At 38.5% G+C, this 27908-nt stretch overlaps 2 protein-coding genes and 1 long non-coding RNA gene across 37 annotated transcripts in view; 1 reads left to right on the plus strand and 2 right to left on the minus strand.

Moving 5' to 3' along the window:
- Window positions 1–6569, minus strand: part of GKAP1 (G kinase anchoring protein 1) — a 104797-nt gene extending 98228 nt beyond the window's left edge. For 3 of the 8 annotated variants that reach the window (XM_081521475.1, XM_081521433.1, XM_081521445.1), the window contains exons 1-2: window positions 6434–6569; window positions 5737–5871 (exon numbers count right to left, since the gene is read on the minus strand). The gene's annotated coding sequence lies outside the window, so the exon portion shown is untranslated. Of the gene's footprint in view, window positions 1–5736; window positions 5872–5978; window positions 6404–6433 lie in introns of those variants that run through there. The other 5 variants (XM_081521482.1, XM_081521428.1, XM_081521454.1 and 2 more) reach the window with 2 other exon arrangements.
- A 2223-nt stretch (window positions 6570–8792) lies between these two features.
- LOC145518063 (uncharacterized) lies at window positions 8793–27888 on the plus strand. Its single transcript, XR_014062573.1, has 4 exons — window positions 8793–9136; window positions 9552–9663; window positions 13335–13371; window positions 26492–27888. It is a non-coding gene; the product is annotated as an uncharacterized LOC145518063 (long non-coding RNA).
- Window positions 17100–27908, minus strand: part of KIF27 (kinesin family member 27) — an 80948-nt gene continuing 70139 nt past the window's right edge. For 8 of the 28 annotated variants that reach the window (XM_081520976.1, XM_081520874.1, XM_081520881.1 and 5 more), the window contains 3 exons: window positions 27209–27407; window positions 23733–23897; window positions 17100–17948 (listed from right to left, as the gene is read on the minus strand). In XM_081520976.1, the coding sequence (XP_081377102.1) occupies window positions 17464–17948; window positions 23733–23897; window positions 27209–27407 (849 nt within the window). In that variant the 3' untranslated portion in view covers window positions 17100–17463. Of the gene's footprint in view, window positions 17949–18097; window positions 18496–23566; window positions 23898–27208; window positions 27408–27600; window positions 27624–27908 lie in introns of those variants that run through there. The other 20 variants (XM_081520987.1, XM_081521019.1, XM_081520988.1 and 17 more) reach the window with 4 other exon arrangements.

Here is a 27908-nt window from a genome sequence, read left to right on the forward strand (position 1 = left end):
GCTAATCCACCCTATAGGTCTCCCTAATAGCATCCCCCTAACACCCAACCTGTTCAAAGATAATTTATTATCCTGACTTGTGTTACTTATTCCTTTGTTTTTCTTTATAGTTTTATCATGTCTGCCTTGAGCCACAGTGCTCACACCTAAACGAGCTACTGTTATTTCTACAATATCCTACTGCTTACTCAGGACACCCTATTTATTCATTGCAAAAGGAGACTGTTTAAACAGTGTGAATACCAGGAGGTGAGGATCATTAAGGCACATTTTTGAAAGCTAACCACACACTATGGTTATCATGTTTTCACCCCCCAGGAGGAAACAAAAATGAGAAGCATATACTCAATGTTCTATCTTAACCTAACAATCTAGAAAATTATTTAGAAATTTTTCAGTTTTTTGTTAAACAATGAGGGAAAATCAAAAGAAGAGCTGATATTTGAAGATGCCATCTCATAGTTACGAAATCAAAGTATTTTTATTATTATATCATGTTAATACCTATTGTTCCTATGCTCAGAAATAAATGAATTAAGATAAAATACCACAACATACAGAGATGACATTACACCAATAAAATTAAGACATATTTTTAGGCTTAACTCTTTCCCACAAACATGAGAATTAAGGCTTTGTAAGTTGTTAAAAGGGAGAAAATACTATAAAATGAAATTTTCAAACTCAAAATTATTATGGAAAACATTAATTCTGCTTCCACTTCAACATGCCATGTTAAAATCCTGTTAAGTTTTAGTAGTTCTGACCACTTTAGGTGCACTAATCCTACACAGTTGTTCTACAACTACTGTATTTAATTTTAACTGTTGCAACTATAAATTGCATATGATAACTATTCAAAAATATTCAGTGCCCCTCCCTGAAAAAGAATTATGTATGACTCTCATGTTGAATGCAGACATGGCCAATGTGACTTACCAGTGAAATGTAAGCTTTAAAAGCCAGAGCATGGTGAGCCATGTTTTTTTCTCTGCTTCTGTTATTGCAGAAGCATATGCTGAGATGAAGTCTCCATCAGTCAAGTCTGATGGAGTCTGAAACTACAATTAAAACAATCTCCTTACTAACCTGTAATGGTTATGTAGCTTGAGTAGGAAAGCAACTTTGCTGCTTTAAGCTGCTGAGATTTTCAGGTTGTCACTGCAATATTATCTAACCTTATCATCACTAATAGCTTACCCAAATACACTTCCTCTCCAATTTAGGACTGATATCAAAACTGAATTTATATCTGGATTGTCCTGCATGAGTGAAATGTTCACAGACGTTCTAAACATCTCTTAAAAGCTCACAGAAATTTTTTTTCTTTGAAATGAAAAGAAAAAAGTTTTTCGCCTTGAGAATTTGTAGTTGAGCCACTGAAAAGAGTCAAAGACCTAAAGATTATATCTAACATACTGCATGAGGAAAACACCAATCTACCTGAAACCCAAGAATCACAGTAGTGACTAAGTCTTAAACAGTGGACACGTGACAAGCAACAAATGTTTCCTGAATGAATGAGAAGAAATAATAAAAGTGAAAAGAAAGCATTAGAATAAATTGTGTTAACTGAGAAAAGAATCAGTGATAAACATTCAAAATAACCTTTTCTGATGAGGCAGCTACCTATGCTACACCTTAGCAACCCATGTGCTTAACTAATGAAAGGTAGATGGAAAGGGGGAAATGTTCACCTGCAATGATCCCTTGTTTGGTCAGGGGCTACAGGTGGGAGAATAGAAGAGTGTTAGCCACCTGTACTAGACTTTATATAATAGTAAAATTAAAGGCAAAAAACAGCTGTACTTAGCAACTGAGGGAGTAAAGAGATGGGACAACTGGAAGGGCTCATCAACTGTATCATACGTTCTACTTTAAAAAAAAAAGTGATAAACAGAAAACACATCAACTCCCTCATTAGTCATGAGAGGAATCTATATTCTATATCAAAAACTTATATACCATACACTAACCAATACTTCACAAGTGGGAAGAGGGGTGAAATGTAAACTTTAAATGAAAGAAGGGAATAAAAATAATTCCGAGTTTGTAAACATGTTATTTGTTTACATACCAAAAAGAACGAGATGCATGGGGCTATCCATGATGCCTATCTTCCTTTCTATAGTTTTCATTATTTCCCCAAATAGTCTATAATGACCACATTCCTTCTGTAAGGAAAAAAAAAAATCTCATCTTGAAGAGGGAAAATGGCTATCTATATCCAAATTCAAAAAGGAAAACATAATATAATCAATGGAATATTGATCTTTCTTCCCTGTGTCAAAACTTAGAAAGGGCAACTACAGGTCAGAATTAACAATGACATGCCTCAGGTCCCTAATGTTAGTGACAGAAGACAAATGACAGAAAGCAACTGTTAAAGACTGATTGTGTTGCGTGTTTTTAAAAGAACACTGCCTTCATTAACAAATTTTTCTGAATTTACAAAAAAAAAAATCATGTCATATAATCCAGGAATTTAATTGAAACTACTTTTTAAAAAATCTTAAAGAGAAAAAGAGACAAATAAGCAGACCACAAAAACATTAGACTTTTAAAGATACTATTTCAGAGAAAAGGCTAGGGTCAATATTCTTGTGAGGGTAGGGTTAGAGGTCTTGCATCCTACACTTCTGCATCTCCACCTATAGTCATATCAAAGAGATACTTAGGTAAACAGGTGCATATGGAGCTGTTCTCCCTCCCCATATTTTCCCGTTCTTTCTCTATCACATGGTCTTTAAAATCCAGGTACTCAAATGCACAGATATTTATATACATACACTTAAATAACATGGAGATAATTAAGGTACACAAAACAAAAATAGAGTAGACATCCACTAAGTTACCTACATTTGTCAGTTTATGAATGTAATGGCTAGTGTTCTATGTTAAATAGTTGCACATTACTAAAATACTACACAAATCAGTGTTTTTGGTCTAGAAATGTAATATCATTTTCTGTTTATCCCTCTTCCTGTTGAGTCTTTTAAAGGCTAATGTAAGTAGTTGAAGGAAGACAAAAGTTCATGAGATAACTTAAAAACAAATGCACAATAAGTTTACAAATATAAATATGCAGGCAACTCATCATATGAAGTGCAATATTTTATACTTTCTTAATGAACACCATTAGTAAAAACTATTCCTCTATACTTGAAATCACAGTAATATCAAATTACAGGAAAGTCTCCAGTTTATACTCAGTACTAGAAAAAAAATTACTTATTATTAATATTAGAACATATGTTAAGATTTTCAAAAGCAACTGTCCTTCCTCAAACATTGTACTCCACCAAAACAATTACTTAGGACTTCCTTGGTGGCACAGGAGATAAGAATCTGTCTGCCAACTCAGGACACATGGGTTCAATTTCTGGTCTGGGAAGATTCCACATGCCACACAGCAGCTAAGCCTGCGTACCACAACTGCTGAGCTGGAGCACCTAAGGTCCGTGCTCCACGACGAAAGAAGCCATCACAATGAGATGCCTGTGCACTGCAACTAGGGAGTAGCCCCCGCTCACAACCAGAGAAAGCCTGTGCACAACAGTGAAGACCCAGCATAGCCAAAAATAAACAACAACAACAAAACTACTGAAAACTTCCTGACCACACTTTTAATTTTACTTGATAATAGCTTTTTGCTATGCCTTTTGCCTAAAATGCCCTATATCTCTTCCACTTACAACCTGTATTGGGTTGGCCACAAAGGTTTTTTTGTGTGTGGTTTTTCCACGGAAAACCTAAAGGAACCTAAAGGAACTTTTGGCCTACCCAGTATTTGTTCCTCAAAATCTTGCTCAGGTGCGAGCATATCTAAAATGCTTCTTCTAACCTGCCTGTTTAGTCATTTCATCCTCTGCAATATTTCTGTACTTTATATTTACTTTTATTACTGGATAGATTTAATTAAAATTATGTTTACTATTGTGCCCAGCTCTTTATAATCCTGATTTCAACATCCTGAAAGGCAAGGGCCTCTTATTTCCATCCCCAACAAAACCACACGACCTGGCACACAAAAGATACGTTTATTTAATTTGGTTTTTTAAAAAATATTTATATTCCCCAAGTACACAGCTATCTACACATTCAAAGACCTGCTCTAAAACAGAATGGAGCAAAATGCAAAGTGCACTAGAGATAATCCCCAATTCCCAAAATGCAAAAGTGAGTTAATAGTGGTTATTAGCAGTTCAAAGTTGCTTCACTGTTAAGTGCCATTCTACTAACTCATCATCACCACAACTAATTTTGTTTAGAAGGTATATTTGTTTAGGAAACAGAACTGGTTTTAAAGCATTAATTTAAAAGAACTAGAATATATTAGGAGCTTAAGTAGATAAGTTTTTTAAATGAATAGCCTAAACTGCAAGTAGCAGGTTTTATAAATGGCTGAGCCTCTTGGGTTCCTCTACCAAAGTTCTGAGAAAAAGTGCCGCTATGATATCATTCTTCTCAACTATGATCGTTCTAGGGTCAAGAAAGATGGTAGCAGTAGCCATCCCTCAGTTCAGGGAACCATAATTACGGCACTTCAAAACTGATATAAGTATAAGCTCCTCAATAAAGAACAACCAAATATATCCCTTTTTATAAAAACGACAGTGATCTTCCACTAACGTAATCAACCAGTAAGCCTGTTGAAAAAAGAAATGAATACAGTGTGGTCTCACTGAAAAGTAGCTTAGATTTTAAAAAACAAAAGCCATAAAATGAAATGGCACCGAGTGTGAGTGACTTAATATCTGGTGAAAATTTTTTTATTGTATTTTTTCAAGTTCTGTTTCTCAAATAACACAACTACACAATATCTTTCACTTTGGCGTCTGATAAACTAAGGTTCACAACCAGTAAGTGCCGGGAACATATCCAAACTTTGCTCTTAATGAACTTAATACAAACAAACATTTTTTTTCTTCATAGTTCAATACTGTCTCCCATCTCTAACCTGCAGCATCTAATTTCTGTGGATTGAAAAACCTAAGCAAAAAGTACAAGCAGGTACTGAGTGAGGAACTAAGGGATTCTCCCATGAGTAAAGCACATGTATTTTCATTAGTCCCAAAGATCTCTTCCTGGTCAACTTCTGAATTCTTCACTCTTTATAGAGTGAAGCCACCTGATTGACATCTTATAGTTAAGTTTGTTGTTACCAAGTATGACATCATCTTCTGTTCATCAGGATCTGACTAATGCGAGCTTATGAGTTATGAACTTGTTGAGAAAAAAAAAATCTCTATTTCTACAGATTACAGACTTTTTATATTTTTAATTGCCACGAAGTTTAATATTCTTATAGCTTGCAAGTCAAATTTATTAAACTGACGATTCAGGTTGCACTTACAAGCACGTTTACTATGTAAAGAAGCAGACAACAGTGAAAAGTGTAGAGAATATTTCACCGGCTGTCCAGTAGAGGAAAGACGATTTTTCTCATTAGTGCTTCTAATGAAAGCCATAGCACTTACTCAATTGGAGACTCTAGCTAAAGTTAAAAATTAAAAATCTAAAAGAAGGTGGAGAGAAAAGACAAAATTTAATAATGCATTTTTATTACTGTTCAATATCGACCAAGATCCCTAAGTGTTAGAGATGACAAAATTTCTGGAAGACTGCTTATTACAAACAATACCTGCAAAAAAAAAAAAATTCAAAACCCTTCTCTATTTTAAATAGCTAGCGGGAGGAGGAGGAGCACTTTATTCAAGAAGTAATTCACTATACCTCATGCACGAACGAAAGCCAAATTTCACCCATAGGCTGTTAACCGATGCTCCCAAACTTACTCGCGCAAAGTACATACGAGAAAGAAACAGGGCTGGGAGAGACCGAACTCTGGCAAAGAAGCGGTTTCAAAACCTGCAAAGGAGAAAAACAGCGAGTCGGGTCGTTGCTCCAGAAATTTCCGAGCGCCTGGCTTCCCTGGAGGGAGCGCGATGCCCGTGGCGGAGAGGGGGCGGCGGCACCTGTCACTCGGCGGCCCCGCGACCGCGGTCGCCCCCTGGCCCGGCCCCCGCGGGGTCTCGGGAAGCGCAAGCACCGCCGGTGCGCCCGGGCCTGGGGTCGACGCGGGTCTCTCTCCGCCGCCCCCCGAGCTGGGCGCCGAGGGCCTTCCCGAGGAGCGGCCCTCCCGCGCACTCTGCCCAGTGGCTCTGGCCAGCGGGGCCCGTCGCCTCAGGCCGAGTCCCCAACTGCCGAGCCCGGCCGGGCCGCCACCACTGCCTCAGGGGCGCCGGAGCTGACCCTCCGCGAGGCGGCCCGCCCTCCGCGTACTCACCGGGCCTCCCCGGCCGCCGGCTCGGCCCTCCTTTCCCTCCTCCCCCCCGCCGCCGCCGCCGCCGCTCCGCGGCTCCCGGGGCGGCCGCACTGGGCGTTGGGACTGCGCTGGGTCAAGTGTCGGGGGGCAGGGGCGAGCTCGCACCGGACAGGGGTCGCGCGGCGGCCCCGCGAGCGGGCGCCGAGTACTAACGGGCCCCGGGGCGTCGGGCCGGGCGGACAGCGACGGGGAGCGCGGCTCCGGGCCGCGGTGAGGGGCGGAGAGAGCGCGGCCGTGAGCCGAGGGCGGGAGGGAAGTCCCGGCTGAGGGGGCGGCGTGAGAGCCGAGGGGCGGGGCGGGGGAGGGGCCTGGCGCGCCCGCCGCCGCGCGCTAGGGTTTGTTTATTTTCTCGGTTGGTTGCGGCGGTGGCGCGTGGGTAGAGGTTCGCCGGTGACGTGAGCGCCCAGAGTTGGGGGAAAGGACCAGAACCACCTGCTGGAGAAGGGGAGCTACGGGGGCCGGGCAGGGTCCAAACGTTTCACGTAGGCGGCGGCGCCGCGGTCCTCTGGGTTACCGGGAAGGGGAGAGCTTTCCCGGAGTGAGTGGGAGGAGGGAGGTCTCCCGAGAGAAAAAGACTCCAGGCCATTCCCCCGCAGGTCGGCGGCTTCACCTGCATCGCGCAGAACAGAGAGCCCTGCCGGGGAAAGAGGCCCGGGGAACATGGGGGCCCGAATTCCTAGCCTTTCGGGGGCCCGACCTCCGGTCCGTTAAGTAGGGATGGTCCTGCAAACAGGATTTGAATAGAAAGACTCCATCAGCTCTCTGCAAGAAAAATAACGAACATCGATTAGTTCTCTGTAGAGTTATCTCCCTTAGTATTCCATCAAGTAGTAGGATTCCCGTTGTCCAAGCCAAGTTAAGCGACTTAGCCAGTCTCACGTCTCATAAAGGGCAGAGCCGGAACACAGCTGTCCTGACTTCGGATTCTCTGCTGTTTATCGTTGCATCAGGTTATCTTCCTAAATCACTTTGATTCAACTAATAGTAGACGCCCCCATAGGTAAGACGCTCCAGGGTTACAGAGGAAAGTTGAAGATGTTATCCTTGCCTTCAGAATAAGGGATAAAACAGTTATGCTGCTACCGCTGCTGAGTCGCTTCAGTTGTGTCCGACTCTGCGCGACCTCATAGATGGCAGCCCACCAGGCTCCCCCGTCCCTGGGATTCTCCAGGCTAGAGTGGTTGCCATTTCCTTCCCCAATGCATGAAAGTGAAAAGTGAAAGTGAAGCTGCTCAGTCGTGTCCGACTCTTAGCGACCCCATGGACTGCAGTCTACCAGGCTCCTCCGTCCATGGGATTTTCCAGGCAAGAGTCCTGGAGTGAGGTGCCATTGCCTTCTCCAAAACAGTTATAATAAAAGATAAATCATGATAGGTGCCACGTGAAAAATACAGAATACTGCAGAATATCAGGGAACTGCTCAGACCTGTCTGGGGAATGAGGAAAGAAAGGCAGTAAGGAGGAGAAGGCATTTGGAATTGACCTTGAAGGAGATAGGGATGGTTTTACAACAAGAAGAGAGAACGTGAGAACATATGAGAAGGTGAATCAGTGAAAGTCCTGTTAAGGAAACACAAATGGTAACACTCTAGGGCATGTTGAGAAGTGGCAGACAGCGAGGAGAATGGGGCCTGGAAAGCTAAGTGGAAGAATTTGTGTTTAAAACATTACTTAGTTTTTGTGGTTTAAAAGATTGGAGGTTTACAACAGGGACCTACTGCGTACCACATGAAACTCTACTCAATGTTATGTGAGAACCTGGAGGGGAGCGGGGTTTGGGAAAGAGTGGATACGTGTATATGTATGGCTGAATCCCTTCCTTGTTCACCTGAAAGTATCCCAACATTGTTAATCGGCTACCCCAATACAAAATAAGAAGTTAAAAAAAATAAAATATTGGAGGTTTAAAAGCTTTGCTTTTCTTTCATCTCTCTGTAACTGGATACAGAAATTAGAGGTGGGAAAATGGTCAGATAAACTTGCAATAGGCCAGGTAAAAGGTATTGATAAATCTGGACTAAAAGGTAAAGGCAGGAGGAATTTTAAAGAGCTTGGCTAAAAGGTAATGTGGAAGCAGAATCTACAGAATTTGACAATTGATTCATTGGTTTTCCAGTAAGGGAATAGCATAACATGCATGAAGGAGGAAGAGAAAAATAAAAGGTATTGGAGAGTTTGAGTTTGGAGATAATTATAGAAGATAGAAAAAAGACAATTATCAGTAGGAACAGGAACTACTTTTTGAGAGATCAGTTTAGACTTGGACATTTAAAGGTCTGAAAGGTTGTTGAGTCATTCAAATAGAGGTAGACAACTAAGAAGTTAGATGTAAAGGTTTTGAAGTAAGGGAAAGAGGGTTGAACCAGAAGAGAGTTTGGGAAGTTCAGCCTAGCGGTGGTAACACTGTGAGAGAAGAGAAGAAAACAAAGGACAGAATCTTGGAGAACATCATCTTTAGAACCTTGTGGTCAATGGCCCAGCAGCACTGGCATCACCAGGAGGTTTGTTGGAAAGGTGGAATCTCAGACCTGCTGAATCGGGTCTTTGATTTAACAAGAACCCCAAGTGACTGTATCACCTTGAAGTTCAAGAAGCTCAGACCTAGATGAGAAAAGCCAACAGATAAAGAAAGGATTTCATCTAGAGAGAGAAGTCAACAAAGAACCAGAGGAGGAAATGGGAGGAGAACCAGAGTAACACAGAATCACCAAAGCAACATACATTGGAGTTTCACAAAGACAGGGGCAGGAAGGAGTGTTGATCGCAATATCCAAAACCACAGAGGTCAAAAAAGCGCCAGGAAAGAAGGTATGTTTGAACTTGTGATTAGATGATGTGGTCATTATGACCATGTTGTTCTAACTGAACGCTTGGACACTACCCCTTTGGGAACAGCCTGGAAATATAATTCCTCCAGTCTCCATATATATGGGACATCCTGAAGTAGGCTTGTGGATTTGATAGCGGGACAAAGCTGATGTTCTTTTCTAATTGCTTCTATTTTCTCAGTGAAATAAGAAACAACATCATTTTAGGGGACTGCTGTTTGTCCATCACAGTGTATTCTCTCATTCTTCCTGGGCACAGAGACTGTTTTTCTCAGGCTTTCTTTCACTTGGGTATGGTCAAATGTGAAGTTATTGCTACTGGAATGTGAGCAGAGATGATGTGGGCTACTTCCAGGCCACTATGCCTCCTTCATTCGTTTTCTCCTTCCTGCCAGCTAGATTATGCAGATGACTACAAGACCCTGGGATTGACAGAAAGTAAGAAAGAAGATGTAGAGATGAAGGAGAGTTGCCCGTTGACCTGGAATACCCATTCTGGATTATTATGTGAGCAAGATACAAATTTCTATTGAGTGGAAGCTATAACATTTTTGTTTGTTACAGCAGTTTAGCTTACTCTGCTTCATGTAGTTATTAACTGAAAGTAGTGAGGGGGACTAATGGGGGAGGGGGAGAGGAAGAGAGGTGAAATACTAGTCTGTGAGTGTGGGAGAGGGAATTGAGAGAAACATGGTAAGGTTTCCAGGCACTACTAAGGGCCCACATGAGTGAGTGGCCATGAATTTATAATGAGATCAGTCAGTATAGTGGGGGCTTCCCTGGTGGCTTCGACAGTAAAGAATCTGCCTATAGTGCAGAAGACTTGGGGTTGATCCCTGGGTCAGGAAGATACCCTGGAGAAGGGAATGGCTAGCAATCCAGTATTCTTGCCTGGAGAATTCCATGGACAGAGGAGCCTGGTGGGATACAGTCATGAAATAAGTCAGTATGATTGCACATTTTTCTCCAGCCGGATTTGGTTGCTCATGGGCAGCCACTGAGTAGGCAGTCCAATTACCCAGGCCTGAGATTTGGTCAGGCAAGTATGATGGGGAGAAATGGGCAAAGGGTAGTTGAAGGTAGATGCAAAGGAGACATTCCAATTTCAGACATGGTAAGAAGTAAGGCTTTGAGAGGGAAAGGTGGAGAACTGAGAGTGGTGGGGAACTGTGAAAAGGTGGGAGAGTGAGTGGAATGTGTTTCTCATCAGGTTGAAGAATTGCTGGAGTTTAGGTACCATATAGAATGACCTGAAAAAAAGAAGAGATGGGTTGGAGAATAGTTGGCTTGAAATTAAGATTAGAAGTAATGACAAGGTATAGGGAATGACCGTAAGAGTGGGTACCTGAGTTAGCAGAGGGCAAAGATCATTCCAAGAGAGGTCAAGGAATTGAGAGGCAGTAAGGATTTGAAAGATATATCTATATCTTGCAAAGAATTATCTTCAGAAGTGACAATGGAGTTGGACTATGAGTAGCCTTGGAGAGAGTGATAGTGAACCTTGTCCTAAAATCTACAAAGAGTGAAGAGCTGAATTCTCTGAGTTAGGGTGTTCAAGGTCATCAGTGCTTTAAGATATTAAACTCTGGCAGTTATATTTTGTTTACCCAAGTATTTTAGTGTTGTGTTACTAGTGTGGGATTTGTAATTGCTTCTCTTTGACCCCTCAGATTACAGACAGTAACTGCTTTCTTTAAGAGGAAAGGCCCATCTGTCTGTATTATAAAACAAACACATGCCAGGATTCCCAGTTTAAATGATTCTGCTTTAGAATTTGTCATAAATTACTCTCTTCTACCTCCAATATGTATCTTCAAATAGACACTTCAAAAGAGATGCTAACCTTGCCACAACAAATACTGTGCTGTAAATACTCAACATCTATGAGAAAAACCTCAGCTATAGCTTAAGTTACCAATAAGTATGGATTGACTAGAGACCTGACAAGTTGAAAATAAGATTTCCTGTAGTTTAGAAATGATGTATCACATTATATAGCATAGGTGCTCTGGAGTCAGACTGCTGGGTGTTGAATCACAGAATCCATCTCACAGGGTTATTGTGAAGATAAAATATTTATATATATATATATATATATATATATATATATATATATACACACGTATATATAATACAAATAAGCATTTAAAAGACAGTTTAGGACTTCCCTGGTGGTCCAGTGGTTAAGACTCCATGCTTCCAATGCAGGGGGCACAGACTTGACCCTGCATGTTAGGGAACTAGGATCCTGCATGCTGTACAGCACAGCCAAAAAAATTTTTTCTAAAAAAGGACCATTTAGCACATATTAAGCACTCAATAAAATGTAGGTGTATTATTGTACTTATATCTAAGTCTTATAGAACTGCCTATAGTCATACCTGGACTTTTCCTACTTAGAAAAGATGTTCATTACATCTATGATGTTAATGGTAAGGAGACTTCCAGTTAAACGTGGTTCATTATCACACGTTTTTCTTTTCTCACTACATATACCTCATTAAAATGAGAGATAAGGGATTAAAAAAAAAAAAAAGCTATAAACCCATAAAGACAAAGCAAACAGGAAAAGAGATCCCTGCTGAGGAAGGGTGTCAACAAACTTAGGAACATGGAAGGAGATGGATGAGTGATAACTAGTTTACCCAAATTGAGAAATTTAGTACCTAAGCTTTCGGGAGGGGTTTGAGCCAGCCAGGGTGAAACTTTTCACATCCCAGACCCTGGAAAGGCTCTGAAACTAGAGCTGCCCCCACCTCAGAAAGCAGAAGTAGAGTGGGCCTGAAAATGAGAATGTATTATGAAAGTTTTGTATTATGTATTATTGTGAAGAACAATGGGATCCTTTTTACCCTCAGTCCCTATCTCCACTCCCTGCTGCCTTAACTCTCCATTCAGGAAGTTTGCTTTCTGGAGGGTTTGACTCAGAAATAATATTTTCTTGTGAGAATAGAATTCACATGAAATTTTTCACAGAATAATTATTTCTGCTATTGCTAACATATATAATTAAACCTCTGAGAGTTTAAAATGTTTAATATAAATTAAGCAACCACATTTGTCCTAAAGTTATTCCATTTTGACAGTCAGCTCTATGGAAAATCTAATAATTCTACCATAAACATATATGATGCTTTAGTCTTCAAAGTGCTTTTACATATTTAATTGATAAAGCAACAGGCTATTTACATATAGTAAAAATAGTAGTTTTCTCCTCATTTATTAAATAGAGTTGCATTTGAAAAATAAAATTTTGATTTTAAATATAAGAGAGTGACTCATAAATTGCTTTTTTTTAAAAAGAAGTCTATTTGGTGCTTTAGAAAATATAATTATTTAATGTACTCCATTAATAAGATTATAACCTGGATCACTCTGATCGTGTTCTGGTCATCTTACAGCCAAGGGACTCCTAGTGTTGGCTGGGAAAATGTCCTGTAAAACAGGCTTAGTCCCAGGGTTCTAATGGAACAATTCAAATGCTGCCTAATCTGACAATTTTAATACTTATAAATTACCAAAATTATCAGTCAGTTGAGTTCAGATTAACTCCTCACTCCTTTTGGTGGACAGTGATACTCCACTGCAGGCCACAAACAAAAATAAGTTCAGCTTCTTCAAGGAAGGCTAATAGCTGATGGTTTGTAATCACGAATGGAAGACTTTTTTTCAGTAGAAAAATTTAGGGATATTTTAGCAGAGAAAAATTAAGCAAAATGGTTACGTATTGTTTTATGAAGATAAATTCTGTCAATTCTGCCTACAGTGCTTGCTTTGGGATACTATTTGTGGATCTTGGGTGGTAATCATCTAAGTCCTGTTCTTTAGTTTGTTATGGCTGACGAAATTTATCCAAAATAATGTTTCTTATAATTCTCTATTGAATGGCTCCAGTTTCCTTTCAGATTCTGTCTACAGTTTCTTTTCACATAATCCTGAATAAACAGTATTCATAAGAAGAGGAATCAGTGTAAAAACCGGGATGTGTATTTTCAAATGGCAAAGTCAGTACCAACTTGAGTATTCTTCAGGGTTTAGAGATAGCCCATGATTGAAGTTAAAAGTTTGTGTTGTTGCAAGAGAGATAAAATATATTCTCTCAAAATATTTTTGAAAATTCCTTGCTGGCCTATGGAATGCTTTAAAATAAAGCTCTTTTTTCCTCTTGTTTTTATCAGAGCTTTTTGAATCCTGGAACTCTGTGGGGAGTGAGGGGTAAGTAAGCTATAATTTACCTATATTTTGTTGTTGTTACTTGGGGTAAGGTTCAAAAAGTGTTTTTTTGGTTTTTTTTGGCTATGCTGAAAGGCTTGTGAGATCTTAGTTCCTTGACTAGGGATCAAATCCAGGTCCTTGGCAGTGAGAGCATGGAGTCCTAACCACTGGACTGCCAGGGAATTCCCAAGAAGTGTTTAAGATATCTCTCAGATCAAATAATTTCGAACAATATTTACCACTTTGGACTTGAAAAATCATATCTTGCTTTCCCTGGTGGCTCAGGGGTAAAAGAGCCTGCAATGCAGGAGATGCAAGTTCTATCCCTGGGTTGGGAAGATCTGCTGGAGAAAGAAATGGCAACCCACTCCAGTATTTTTGCCTGGGAAATCCCATGGACAGAGGAGCCTGGAGGGCTGTAGTCCATAGGATCACAAGAGTGGGACATGACTTAGTGACCAAACAACATATACTGTAATAAGCTTGAAAACACAATGACACAGTGTGCAAATATTATTTCACTTCATTGATACATTGCTTTTGTTCTGCTTTAATCACAAGTATTTTTAAATGTTTAGTTTTCTTAGTCTTCTGTTGTGAATGGTTTTGTTCCTTGGGCATATAAGCTGCTGCTGTTGCTCCTAAGTCGCTTCAGTCGTGTCCGACTCTGTGCGACCCCATAGATGGCAGCCCACCAGGCTCCCCCGTCTCTGGGATTCTCCAGGCAAGAACACTGGAGCGGGTTGTCATTTCCTTCGCCAATGCATGAAAGTGAAAAGTGAAAATGAAGCTGCTCAGTCGTGTCCGACTCTTTGCGACCCCATGGACTGCAGCCTACCAGGCTCCTCCGTCCATGGGATTTTCCAGGCAAGAGTACTGGAGTGGGGTGCCATTGCTTTCTCTGGGGCATATAAGCATCTTGCTCATTAAAACAAAGTGTGAGATTGTTGTATTTTTCTCTTCGGGTAGTGCAGAGGTAACTCAGTAGTAGTGTGTTGTGTAATAATTTACCAACAGAAACTAATACCTAAATCTAAGTCAATTATATTTGGGTTCAATTAAATTACACTGCTAACATTTCAAATAGTGGCTATTCTGTTGATGCACTGTGGAAATTCCTAGGAAAAGAGATACTAAAAATGTACAAATAAGAACTATGTAAAATATCAAAAACCAATACTAAACATCAAGTTTTGCCGAGATTTCTTTTTATAATTTCTCTTGTTCTAATCACTGCCACATTGGGGTATTGTTGGGGTCAAAATGAAAATACCATTATAAAGATCAAACACTACTCCAAAATGTGGTGTCATGTATGCTCTGTATTCCAAAGCAAGGAACGGAAGTAGTCACCCCTATTGCAAGCATTAAGGGGTGCGTTATTTGGAGAAAATTTAAAACCAATAAAACTTATGAAAAGTCAGTCTACTTTTTTATTATCAGCATCAGGGAAACGATGACAGAGATAAAACACTTATCCCATTAGACCAATTCTCCCATACCCACTTTTTGAACACTACTGCCCAGATGAGCTCAAAATACTGCGTACCCAACACATTTGAGGTATTTATCACAGAAGGATCTCACTCAGCTTCCCTCTCAATTTTTGAAAATATAAATGTTTTATCAGTACTAGTCAAGGGAGCCTGGTATATCTTTAAATGTAAAATACACATGAGTACTTTAAAAGATTCCAGTGAAGTTGAGAAAGGAATTATGTACCTGAGTGGACAATGAACTTTCATTATTAATACTCCAGTGTTTTATAAGAATCTTAAGCATGTGCTGAATGAAATAAATGAAAGAGCAAAACATGTCATACTTTAATGACATATGTCATGTCACTTAATGTGTAAGAATTTGTGCCTACAGAACTAAAATCCCATTAAGGACTTGACTCCTTAGCAATTCATTCTAAAACTCTGTATAAGACCCTTTGTTTTAAAATATAAGAAGCCCATCCTTAAATTAGCATTTATCACTTTATTGACCTGGGCTGTTACAAACAAGCCAATGGCAATCAAGTCCACATTACGGAAGATCATATATACATATTTTTGCTGACTTCTTGGACCCTGACTTCATGAAGATATGAAGAACTGAGGGGGAAAAAAACATCAGCAAAAGAAAACAAACATTAAAGCACAAAAGCACCTTCACTGATGTTCTTGCTACTCACGGTTCCCATATTCACAGAGTTCTCCAACTCCGTTATCTACAACACTCTGGAGTTAGGGAAGGAACTAGACTAACTTTATGGAGGCAAATATGTTTCTTTCCAAATGCTGTTATAGGTGGAAAAAATATAATGAACAAAAAACCCACCACATATTTCATACACATGCAAAAAGGCAAACACAATGACAAAATGTTCAGACTTAAGGAGAGCATGTGAAATAAAAGAGTAAAATTTATTAGTGGTATATGTAAGAAAAATTGTACTTCCTTTTGGGGAGGTGCCTTAAATTTTTTTTTTTCCTTTGTGAGTGCACTGACTAAATAGAAAGACAAAAGTTTCATTCCTAGAATATATTATTCAGGACATTCTTAACATATATGTGTTTGAGTATGTACATGAAATCCATCATAGCATATAAAGGATATATGTTTAACCAAAAGGGGGAAAAATTGTATATTTGTTATTTAGAAGTCAGTTCACATTTGCATTATCAAATCTACTCATTGTTGGTTTAATATAAATTTTATTGCTTCGTTAGTGAGCTGGCTTTTAGAAAATGCATTTATATTTCCACAGGTAAAATAAGTATGTGTCAATTTCTTGGGCAGGCAGCAGAATTCCAAAGTCAAAATACATTCTTATATGAATTATTTCTAAATATTAATCTTATAAGGAATTTAAAATTAGGACCTTCATTAATAAACCTGTACTTATTAATAAATATATGATTGATATGCTTTTTTAAGACACTGGCCTTGTGCCATTTTATACATATATAAGGCTTCCCTGTGGCTCAGTGGTAAAGATGCTGCCTGCCAATGCAGGAGATGTGGGTTGAATCCCTGGGTTGGGAAGATCCCTTGGAGAAGGAAATAGCAACCCCTCCAGTATTCTTGCCTGGAAATCTCATGGACAAAGGAACCTGGTGGGTTACAGTCCATGGGGTCACAAAAGAGTTGGACATGACTTAGCAAAACAACAATACACATATATTACACATTATATATGGTATTATTAAGTATATATGATACAAACCAAAGACCAAAAAAAAAAAAACTGGCTTAAAACCAGTCTGGCTTCAAATAGTCCCTGTTACAAACAAAATTTCTAACCTCTTTTGTAAATTTGCTGGATGAAGCAGTTTCTAATCGGCCAACATTATATATTATGGTTCCATTCCCAAGTAAGTCCACAGAAGTCTATTTAATCCATAATTTAAATTATTTTAAATATCATACTTTAGAGATATACAAATTATTCACCAATTTAGAAGTTAGTTTTGGTTTGATTTTCTTTTCCTAGAGGAACTGGTTTTTAGCAGTGAGACCAAGGAATCCTACTCCCTAGGGGCTAGAAATTAGAAGTCTTTGAGCAACAGTTTGGGTGCCAGGTAAGATGGTCGGGGTCTATAGCAACAGAGGAAAGAACAAAAGAAAAAATTAGCAGCATCAGATAAGAAAAATTGGAGTCAGTAAGAAAGTGGGTTACTCTAACAGAGTAGACTTCCATAAATCAGGGTGGTTTTGCTACTGTTCCAGGCAAACATTAATTAGTTTAAGAAAAAACTTTATTTTACAAGTGAAAGTTTGGAAAAGTAACAAAAATAACATAAGTAACAAAATAGTAAAATGGGATATTTTCTGTGACTGAAAAATATGAAAGTGTACAAACTATATTTGTTGGGAAAATCAGTATTTAGTTCTTAATTCCAAACTGAAGTTTATATTATATAATAATATTTACAGCAAAAAAATCTTGGAAGAAAACACACATTCACAGTATACAAAAGGATTCCTTCCTACCCTTCTTCTTTATCCTGAGGGAAGAGCTAGTGAACTTAAACTTTAATTTTTAACAGGTTAGAAAAAGGAATCTTACACATCTGCTAAATTAAAGTTTTTCTTATTAAATGCCTAAGTTTTTAAGTCACTCGCTTTCCTAGCTACTTCAAGGGAATCAGCAGTCATAGATCCAACCCCAACTCCAAGATTGGAACGTCGTAATGATAGTTCCAAGGCAGAAATTTGGCGTAACTCTTTGCGACACAACTTTACAGGTGTGACACCATGCAGCTGTCCCACATTTCCGACTGGCTGAATTTGGGATGACGGTTGACTGTTAGATTTTGTAAGCTGATTTTCATCTATTTCGGTTTTGTCCTCATTGCTTAACAAATGCCCACTAGTGGGTGCTACAGAGCTATACATTGGAGGCAATTCTGGGCCATCTTCCCAGAGCTTCTGAGGATTTGGTTGTGTTCTTAAACTGCTTGTGGAACTGTCTAATTGTCTTTCCTTTCCACTTAATTTCATACTTCCAGTTCTGGATGCCCATTTTAATTCTTCTGAAACCATGCCAGCTTTTTCTGGGTTCTGAACTCCATTTCCAGCATCATGATCTAAAAGTAATCAAAAAAGCAGAAAAATAATTAGAGGTTTCCTTAAAAACAGGTATTTTAATCATAGTATCATGCAATATAAATTATGTCTTCCAGCTTGTGTTGTTAAGTGACTTAAGTGTAAAAATGAATTATTTCACTTAGAGGCATTTGCACGTGAATAACTCAGAATTCTTTATTAATGGAACAAAATTGAAAGAGTTTTCTAGAGATTTTGGCACCCATAGAAACACAGGAGTGCTTTCGGCCTCTGTGGAGCCCTTCCACACCTGCCTCTGCTGGGCTTGCCACTGGTGAATTATGTCCCAAATCCTGGTCATATTTCCAGGGAGTCTTCTAACTTGGCAGAAGAAAATCTAGTCTTGGTTGGTATTCCAAGCAAGAGAGCAGGGTTCTTCCATCTGAGTGTACTCTGGGGTACATACCACAGCTCCCACCATCAAAATGGAAATGACAGCATACCCCTCAGAGGGGACCATCTCGCTGGAATGAGTGATAGGAGTGAGTGAAGATATCAAAGCTTGAGGCCGTCAAATCATAGAATCATCTAATATCAAAGACAAAACTTAAAGTCCATATAGGTACTAGACCTAACACAAAGAAAAATGCCAACTTTAACATATGTTGATGATGCAATTAGTACACTTCTGGTCCTGTGTATATCAAGTTTAAAAACAGAAGGTGCACACTGGCAGCTCCAAAGCCAAATCTGGCCCACAGATTTGTTTTACTTAGCCTATAAAATAATATGTGATGCAAAATTTTAAAAGTGGAAAGTTTTACATAAAAATACAGATTTCCAGATTTTATAGAAAAAGGAGAAAAACTGACAATTTCTGCCTGGCAACAGCAGCCAGAGCAGAGCTGCCCCTGCCAGTGTGGACGGCTGCTGCAGCCCTACTGCTCACTCTGGTTTCCTGGCTGCTGCAGTCATTTTAGTTTGTGAACCTGGTTTAAAACATAATTGATTTTCTATATAACCTTTAAAAACTGTGAATAACTCTGTTGTACACCTGAAATTACATAACACCATACATCAACTCTACCTCAATAAAAAAAAAAAAAGGATTGATTTTCTAGTTTTTAAAATTCTCAAAAACAAAAAACCTGAACTGGAAAATGACACAGATCCTCAAATGGAATTAGCAGGTACAAAGTTGATCACAGTGGCTTCCAAAATTTGCTGCACATTAGTGTCACCTGGAAACTTTTAAAAGTCCTGATGCCTAATAACCTATAATGGGAAGGAGTCTGAAAAAGAGTTTGTGTGTATATAAGTGATAAGTGAGAGTCACTCAGTCGTGTCCGACTCTTTGCAACCCCATGGACTATATAGTCCATGGAATTCTCCAGGCCAGAATACTGGAGTGGGTAGCCTATCCCTTCTCCAGCAGATCATCCCGACCCAGGAATTGAACTGGGGTCTCCTGCATTGCAGATGGATTCTTTACCAACTGAGCTATCAGGAAGTGTGTGTGTGTCTGTGTGTGTGTGTGTGGATCTGGATCACTTTACTGTACACCTGAAACTAACACAATATTGTAAATCAACTATATTTCAATGAAAAAAAAATCCTGATGCCCAGGTCACAGTGTCTGGGGAAGGAAGCCAGGCATCTTAGTTTTTAAAGATCATAGGAGAAAGGGCAGAGATGGGCTCATTGGAAAGGTTCACTCCCAAGCCCACTTAGATTCCTCACAATACATTTTCCCTCTTCCTGAATTTCACCACTAATGGAACAGACTAAAGAAAGATTTAACTCATCCATAATTACATAGGCAGTAAAAGAAATTAGGATCCCAACCAGATCTTCTGACTCTAATATCCTAACACATAGAGTTTTATAAGTGATTTAAATTGACATGAGGATACTCTGTCAATATCAGTTGCACCAGGGTGGCCATCTCTTCCACGAAGCCCACCTCAGGCCCACTGAGGAAGACTATGGTCCTTGGACTTTAACCTCTGGTAGATCATTTACTGGCTCTGCTCTGGTTTACAACTGAACCAGCCATGAGACTATCAGCTCCCTGACAAGGACCTGAGTTCCCTTCAGCTTTAGGTCCTCCATCACTCATAGCTAAGCCTATTAGATGTTTAATTAATGGATGACATTTAAATAAATTAATTAATTGATACAAGGATAGTTTTAAATAGTTAAACAAGAACATAGATTGTATGTCCATATTAACTGATTTTATCCTCACAAAATGTTAGAAAACAGATGTACTGGGCCAGAAGCATGATTAAGAAGTGACCAAGATATTTTAGTCAAGATTAATTCTTTGCTACTTGGAAATACTAAAAATATTCAAAGCGTATAAAGTCTGGCAGGCAGACAATGAAAAGATGACTACTGAACCCCAATCAACTGAATACTAAAACAGTTATGTGTTAACTAGGATACTGATTATTAAGCATATAATACTTCATATAGTTTATATATAGAGAGAGAGTTATATATATAAAACTCTCTATAGCTTAGGGAACTCAAAATTTGATATATTTAAACAGCTATATTTTATAATTCAAACAGTCTCATTTAAAAAATCTCACTCCAGGCCGTACCCATATCTGCAACAGGTCTCCAAGGTGAACAGCCTCTGGCATGTTGGAACGTGGAGAAGAGTTCCATTATATTAGAGCAGCATTTTGAAATAGGATATAGTACAAGCTATTTCACCAATATGAATCCAAATGATTTTTTTTAAAGCATAATGAGATCACTGAAAAGAATTATGATGAAATATTAATAGTGGTGGGTAGGATTATGGGTGATTTTTTCGGATTTTTTTTCTATATTTTCAAAGTTTTCTATAATGACTATATATTACTTTTTCTAGCTAAAAAATAAAGATATTTAAGATGGTTCTAGGGGAAATAGCAAATTAGTTGAGATAACATCTTCAACATCAGTAAGACGTCTACCTCCAGGAATACCCTGGTAGTCTAGTGTTTAGGACTTTGAGTTTCCAATGCCAGGGGCCTGGGTTTGATCCCTGGTCAGGGAACTAGGATCCTGCAAGTTACAAGCTGTGGTCAAAAAAAAAGACTAGACCTCCCAGGTAAGTTGGTAAGATATGAGTTATCCTCACTTTACACATCTCCAAGATTATTTAACTTTTTTTTTAGTTTTTTGTGTTTGTTTCATTAAAGAGCATGATGAAGATCTAGGTTTTTTAAGCCTGTTTGCCACCATATACCATATACCATATACCACACTGTCATTTTAAGAGATGTCTAGTGGACTCAGGAGTATAAAAATGGGCCATTTAAGCAGTAAACAGCTAATTTCAGATATCTCAAATTTGAAAGTGTATTTTTAAAGCAAAAATGGCTTTATGCTAATTGCTTTGTTTCCTACTTAATACCTGTTTACAATTTAACTTTTTGCAGACAGCATTTCAAGTAAAAGGTTCAGCTATATGTCACAGGCAGAATTTCAAGTAAATGTTTTAGTTATATGAGTATTAATAATACTCTGTAATACTCTGTATTAATACAGAGTAATACCTCTGTATTACTACACTGAAATCAGAAAGGTTGGTCTCTTTGGCAGAATTGGTATGTTTGTATCACATCTCTATCCTAAAATGACTTTTTACTAGAACACAGAACCAGGAGTTAGAAGACCAGGGACCTTAGACCATGTTCTCTGTTTTGGAGTCACTGGGCCACGCTAAGCTTTAATTCTCACATCTAAAAATGGGGTTAGCATATACCAGGTTACCCTGAGTTTAGGACTAAATAGAACTGTTTGGGAAAATGCCTATAAATGATACATACAATAAATATAAGGTAGCATTAGAACTACTTTTCTAAAATATTACTGAGTTTTAACCACAATGAGGTACCATCTCATGCCGGTCAGAATGGCTGCTATCAAAAAGTCTACAAACAACAAATGCTGGAGAGAATGTGGAGAAAAGGGCACCCTCTTACACTGTTGGTGGGAATGCAAACTAGTACAGCCACTATGGAGAACAGTGTGGAGATTCCTTAAAAAAACTGGAACTAGAACTGCCATATGACCCAGCAATCCCACTGCTGGGCATACACTGAGGAAACCAGAATTGAAAGAGATGTGTACCCCAATGTTCATCGCAGCACTGTTTACAATAGCCAGGACATGGAAGCAACCTAGATGTCCATCAGCAGACAAATGGATAAGTAAGCTGTGGTACATATACACAATGGAGTATTACTCAGCTATTAAAAAGAATGCATTTGAATCAGTTCTAATGAGGTGGATGAAACTGGAGCCTATTAAACAGAGTGAAGTAAGTCAGAAAGAAAAACACCAATACAGTATATTAATGCATATATATGGAATTTAGAAAGATGGTAACGATGACCCTATATACGAGACAGCAAAAGAGACACAGATGTAAAGAACAGACTTTTGAACTTGGTGGGAGAAGGCGAGGGTGGGATGATCTGAGAGAACAGCATTGAAACGTGTATATTATCATATGTGAAATAGATCACCTGTCCAGGTTCGATGCATGAGACAGGGTGCTCAGGGCTGGTGTACTGGGATGACCCTGAGGGATGCGATGGGGAGGGAGGTGGGAGGCAGTTTCAGGATGGGGAACACATGTACACCCATGGCTGATTCATGTCAATGTATGGCAAAAACCACTACAATATTTTAAAGCAATTAGCCTCCAATTAAAATAAATTAATTTAAAAAACAAAATAACAGCAACAAAAAAATAAAATATTAGTGAGTTTTAAGATTTAAAACTATGTTAATTCTGCTTACATTATATATTCAGCACACATCTTTTCATTGTACATATATATCATTCTCTACTGGATTCTATTTTTTATGGTTTCAGTTTTTATAATTATCTTTTTAAGTTGAAATATAATTGATATATAACATTATATTAGTTTCAGGTGTACTCTTTACCTCTTGTTGTAATCATCTTTAAGTACTAGGTTGGGCAAAAAGTTTGTTTGGGTTTTTTCATAAGCTGGTACAGAAAAACCCGAAAGAATTTTTTGACCAACCCAATCGTTTTCTTTACAGGTACAAAATAGCTGTGTTCCTAAAAAACACTGTAAAGTCAACTTTCAAAACCATTCTTAACTTATTAGAAGAATACTTTCTCTAAAGGAAGGTTAATTCTTTTATAAAAAGAGAATATGTTATTTTAGAGATATTGGTTGCTCTCTACTGATGGGCTTAAAGACAATATGTTTTAATCATAGATATATCACCTTCATGACAGTTTTTGCTTTTGCAAAGTTCTTTGTCATATTTTATCATTTCATTGAGGAAGGTGGTATTTCTATATATCTACATATAATTATGCAAGAAAACATCCTAGTCTCAACAATGGTTTTATTATATTTTTGAATTTCCAGAGGTCACAATATGGAAAAACCTGACTGATCTTAGAAATGTATATGATATTATTTTACCTTTACTTTTATTATTCTCTATTTATTTTACTTTTTTATGATAATCAGAAGGCTTCATTTCCTATAAAACAGGAAAACAACAGCTATCCTATATTTAGGGTTATTTTAAGAATTTAGTGAGTTAGAAAATATAGGAACCCCTGGTACATGGTAGACAATTCAATAAATGATCATTTCCTACACACATATACATTTGTACTTTTATTCTTTTATCCAGTGGTTCTGTCTTACACATAGACTAGACAACTATTTTTGTTACACAAACAGAATTCTAAATAATCCAATCAGTTGGGAGAGGCTCCATGGCAAACAGTGTTATGGTGTTGGCGCAACAGGTAATGCTAAATCTCTTACTTTCTGATGGTACTAGTTGCTGCCGAATTGCTTCCCCTACCAGTTCCTTGAGTTTCTTCTTCAGATCTCTGCTGGTTTTCTTATAGAAATAAAGATCTCTTTCCAGCTGCTGGATTTTATCTTCATAATTTTTTAAAGTTTCCACAATGCCTTCCCCATCTCGCTCTATAAAACAGAAATTCACATTTAAAATCAGTTTAAAATAAATGACTGAAAATCGTAACAGAGCTCCCAGACTCTATTTAAAGGATGAGAAGTATGTTACATGTATCTGTTCCTTGAATGGATTTGTTTTCAGCTACAATTTGGATTCTTCTGCCTGTAAAATGAGCCCATCCCCATCCTAATCCTTAAAACTATGTATTTTTCATGATTCATAAGCACTTTTTGAGTAGTTACTAACTAAATTTATCCTCAGAACATCAGAAGTAAGGTCTACATGTGGAACTCTGTCCAGCTGCATCAGTGTCTTCAAGTTTATATCAGGAACTGTGGATATATAAAAGTCACAAGCCTAAGGTTTATAGGCCCAAGAAATATACAACCAAGGAACTTCCCTGGTAGCACAGTAGATAGGAATCCACCTGCCAATGCAGGGAACATGGGTTCAATCTTTGGTCCAGGAAGATTCCACATGTTGAGGAACAACTAACACCATGCGCCACAATTTCTGAGCACGTGCTCTAGAGCCTGTCAGTTGCCACTACTGAGCCCGTGTGCTGCAACTACTGAAGCCCCTGTGCCTAGAGCCTGTGCTCCACAACAACAGAAGCCATCGTGATGAGAAGCCTGCCACAGCGCAATGAAGAGTAGCCCCTAATCTCCGCAACTAGAGAAAGCCTGTGCAGCAACAAAAACCCAGTACAACCAAAAATAAATAAATAGATTAATTTTAAAAATAAATGCAATGCTTTAAGAAAAAAAAAGACTTAAAAAAAAGAAAGAAAGAGAAGAAACATACAGCTAAGGTCTTTCCAGTAGTTAAGACTCTGTGCTTCCAATGCAAGGGGCATGGGTTCCATTCCTGGTCAGGGAACTAAGATCCCACATGCCTTGTGGCATGGCCAAGAAAATGGGGGGAAAAAAAAAAAAGAAATACATAACCAAAAAAACCAGAAACCTGTCAGAAGAGGCTGAAAGATTAAATTACAAAGGAAAAACCACCAGAAAAAGAGAAGAGGGGAAAAACCCATAAGTAAACCTCTAGTTTATGCCACAATGTAACTTCTAATTAATATTTAGGAATGTCTACAACTGTTCCCTTTGAGTTATGTTCTACAACCAGTAAAATTCAGTTTATTGATCTTCAGAAATACACACTTTCAGACCTACTCTCTCCTACTGGTAAATCTTAAAATGGTCCTGTGCTCAGTTGCTCAGTTGTGTCTGACTCTTTGCGACACTATGCACTGTAGCATGCAGGCTTCCTATCTTTCACTATCTCCTAGAGTTTGCTTAAAGTCATGTCCATTAAACCAGTGATGCCATCAAACCATCTCATCCTCTGTCACCCCCTTCTTTTTTTGTCTTCAATCTTTCCCAGTGTCAGGGTCTTTTCCAATGAGTCAGCTCTGCATCAGGTAGCCAAAGTATTGGAGCTTCAGCTTCAGCATCATTTCTTACAATGAATATTCAGGGTTGATTTCCTTTAGGATTGATCTCCTTGCTGTTCAAGGGACTCTTGAGAGTCTTCGCCAGCACCACAATTAAAAAGCATCAATTCTTTGGCACTAAGCCTTCTTTATGGTCCAACTCTCACATCCATATGTGACTACTGAAAAAATCATAGCTTTGACTATATGGACCCACCCCTTTGTCGGCAAAGTGATTATCTCTGCTTTTCAATATGCTGTTTAAGTTTGTCATAGCTTCTCTTCCAAGGAGCAAGCGTCTTTTAATTTCACGGCTGCACTCACCATCTGCAATGATTTTGGAGCACAAGAAAATAAAGTCTGTCACTGTTTCCACTGTTTCCCCACCTATTTGCCATGAAGTGATGGACCAGATGCCATGATCTTAGTTTTTAGAATGTTGCATTTTAAGCCAGTTTTTTCACTCTCCTCTTTCACCCTCATCAAAAGGCTCTTTAGTTTCTCTTCACTTTCTGCTATTAGAGTGGTTCTGCATATCTGAGGTTATTGATATTTCTCCCAGCAATCTTGATTCCAGCTTGTGCTTCATCCAACCCAGCATTTTGCATGATGTACTCTGCATATAAGTTAAATAAGCAGGGTGACAATATACAGCCTTGACGTACTCCTTTCCCAACTTGAACCAGTCTGTTGTTCCATGTCCACTTCTAACTGTTGCTTCTTGACCTGCATATAGGTTTCTCAGGAGACAGGTAAGGTGGCCTGGTATTCCCATCTCTTTAAGAATTTTGCACAGAATGTTTCCTACATAAATATTTTCAGTTACAACTTGGTTATAAAAAACTTGTCCCAGCTATAGTAATGAATGATTTTTAAAATGTTCTCATTTGGCTAAAGCATGACCTTTTTTGTAAAATGCCAATCACTTGAAAAAACATATTAAAAATTCTACTAAAATATCACTTTTAGAGACATAAGACATAATAACATGATGTAAAGAGAACATGTTTGAATGAAATAACATATGGAATCCAGTCAAGGAAGTCCTGTCATCAGGCAGCTGGTTGCTAATTAATTGGTTATAAAATTTAACTTACAGGCAGACTGCCTCAACACACAAATGCATAGATTTTCCAATTTTCTGCTTACTTGGGTTGCTTCTTACAGATCCCTTTTACCAGATTTCCAGCTCTAGATTCAGGAGAATGAAGACTCAACAGCTAAGCTGCCTGAACTGAAGCATTCCAGGCATTGAAGTATCGCCAGGCAGTGATTTTGTTGCCATAGGAACTGTTTGTGTACCAGTCATAAGCCCAGGTATTGTGAAGACCAACTGCTATGACTAGTCTTTCCACACCACAGCTGACAGTTGAACTAAACTACTGTGTGCTAAGAAATAGTATGTGCCTATCAATGGTAGACTAATTTTGACCTAAGCTATAATCTTTAATGCATAAAGTTTACAACTGATATAACTAAAAGGAGAACTATAGCCAGAAATCTTACAGAACCTCTCACTTTAATTTTATAAAGGTAAAGTGATTTAAATATCAAGGTTCTATATCCTAGAAATGGGGAACTTTTCAGCTATATATTATCAAGCCAGATGTCATCCCACATTCCTACATAGTAACTAGACCAATAACCAACAGGATTGCAGCAGCTCTCTGTGTGCCGCTGGGGACAGGCAGAGGAGATGGCATTTAAGGCATGAAGTGCCTTACATCCATAGGGCTATCCCAGCATGTGGACCCAAACACACAAAGCACAAAACACGTGTTAGTAGTAATTATTTATGCATGTTAGGCTTTAACTGATCCAATTCCTTTCCTGATCCCCCTCCTCTACATCAGCTTTACACAGCTGATGAGAAGGGGCAGTTACCTTTGAAATGATGTAACAGCAGCTGCATTTTTTGCTCGTGTTCCTTTTGCTGGAGGATCAGTCTCCGGTCACACTGAAATTTCAGATGTTCCAGTGCAGATTCCAACTCACGAACCACGTTATCCTGTTCCAGAACTTTCATTTTAATTTCTTCATTCTGTAACTTTAGTTTCCGTTCAACTTCTCGCAAATTAACCACCTAGCAAAGACATTTTTTGACCTTTTAACTGTCTTAGACAGCCTAATATAATAGATTAATTTACTTCTCCTTAGACTTCATAAAGATGAATGCCCTTAATCACCATGGTATAACTAGGCAAATGCTTTGTAACAAACCCACAAAATAACCTAACAGCCTTTTAAATTTGTTGGGATTTTGAATTGGTAATAACTTCATTTTAAATATAATGTTGGTCTAACCATCACCCCTCTATCATTTCTTAGACATGATCTTTGTAGTTTACATTTGTAATCCTATAACTATTTTCCCAGTCTAAAAAAAATCAAGAATTCTAAAGATTCTTGTAACATCTAGATAATTCTCATTTTTAACTCCAAAGTGAATGTTATAAATAAGTGACAGAATTTTTTCAGCTATAAATAGAGTTTGGCCTGAGACTGTACATTTAGTCCAATGGGTTCCTCTCTGCACTGATATAAAGTAAAAACACTTCAGACAATATCTGTGTCATAGTACTTG

This window comes from Giraffa tippelskirchi, chromosome 1 (genome assembly GCF_054371585.1).
Source record: "Giraffa tippelskirchi isolate mGirTip1 chromosome 1, T2T-mGirTip1v1.2.pri, whole genome shotgun sequence".
Classification (NCBI taxonomy): Eukaryota; Metazoa; Chordata; class Mammalia; order Artiodactyla; family Giraffidae; genus Giraffa; species Giraffa tippelskirchi.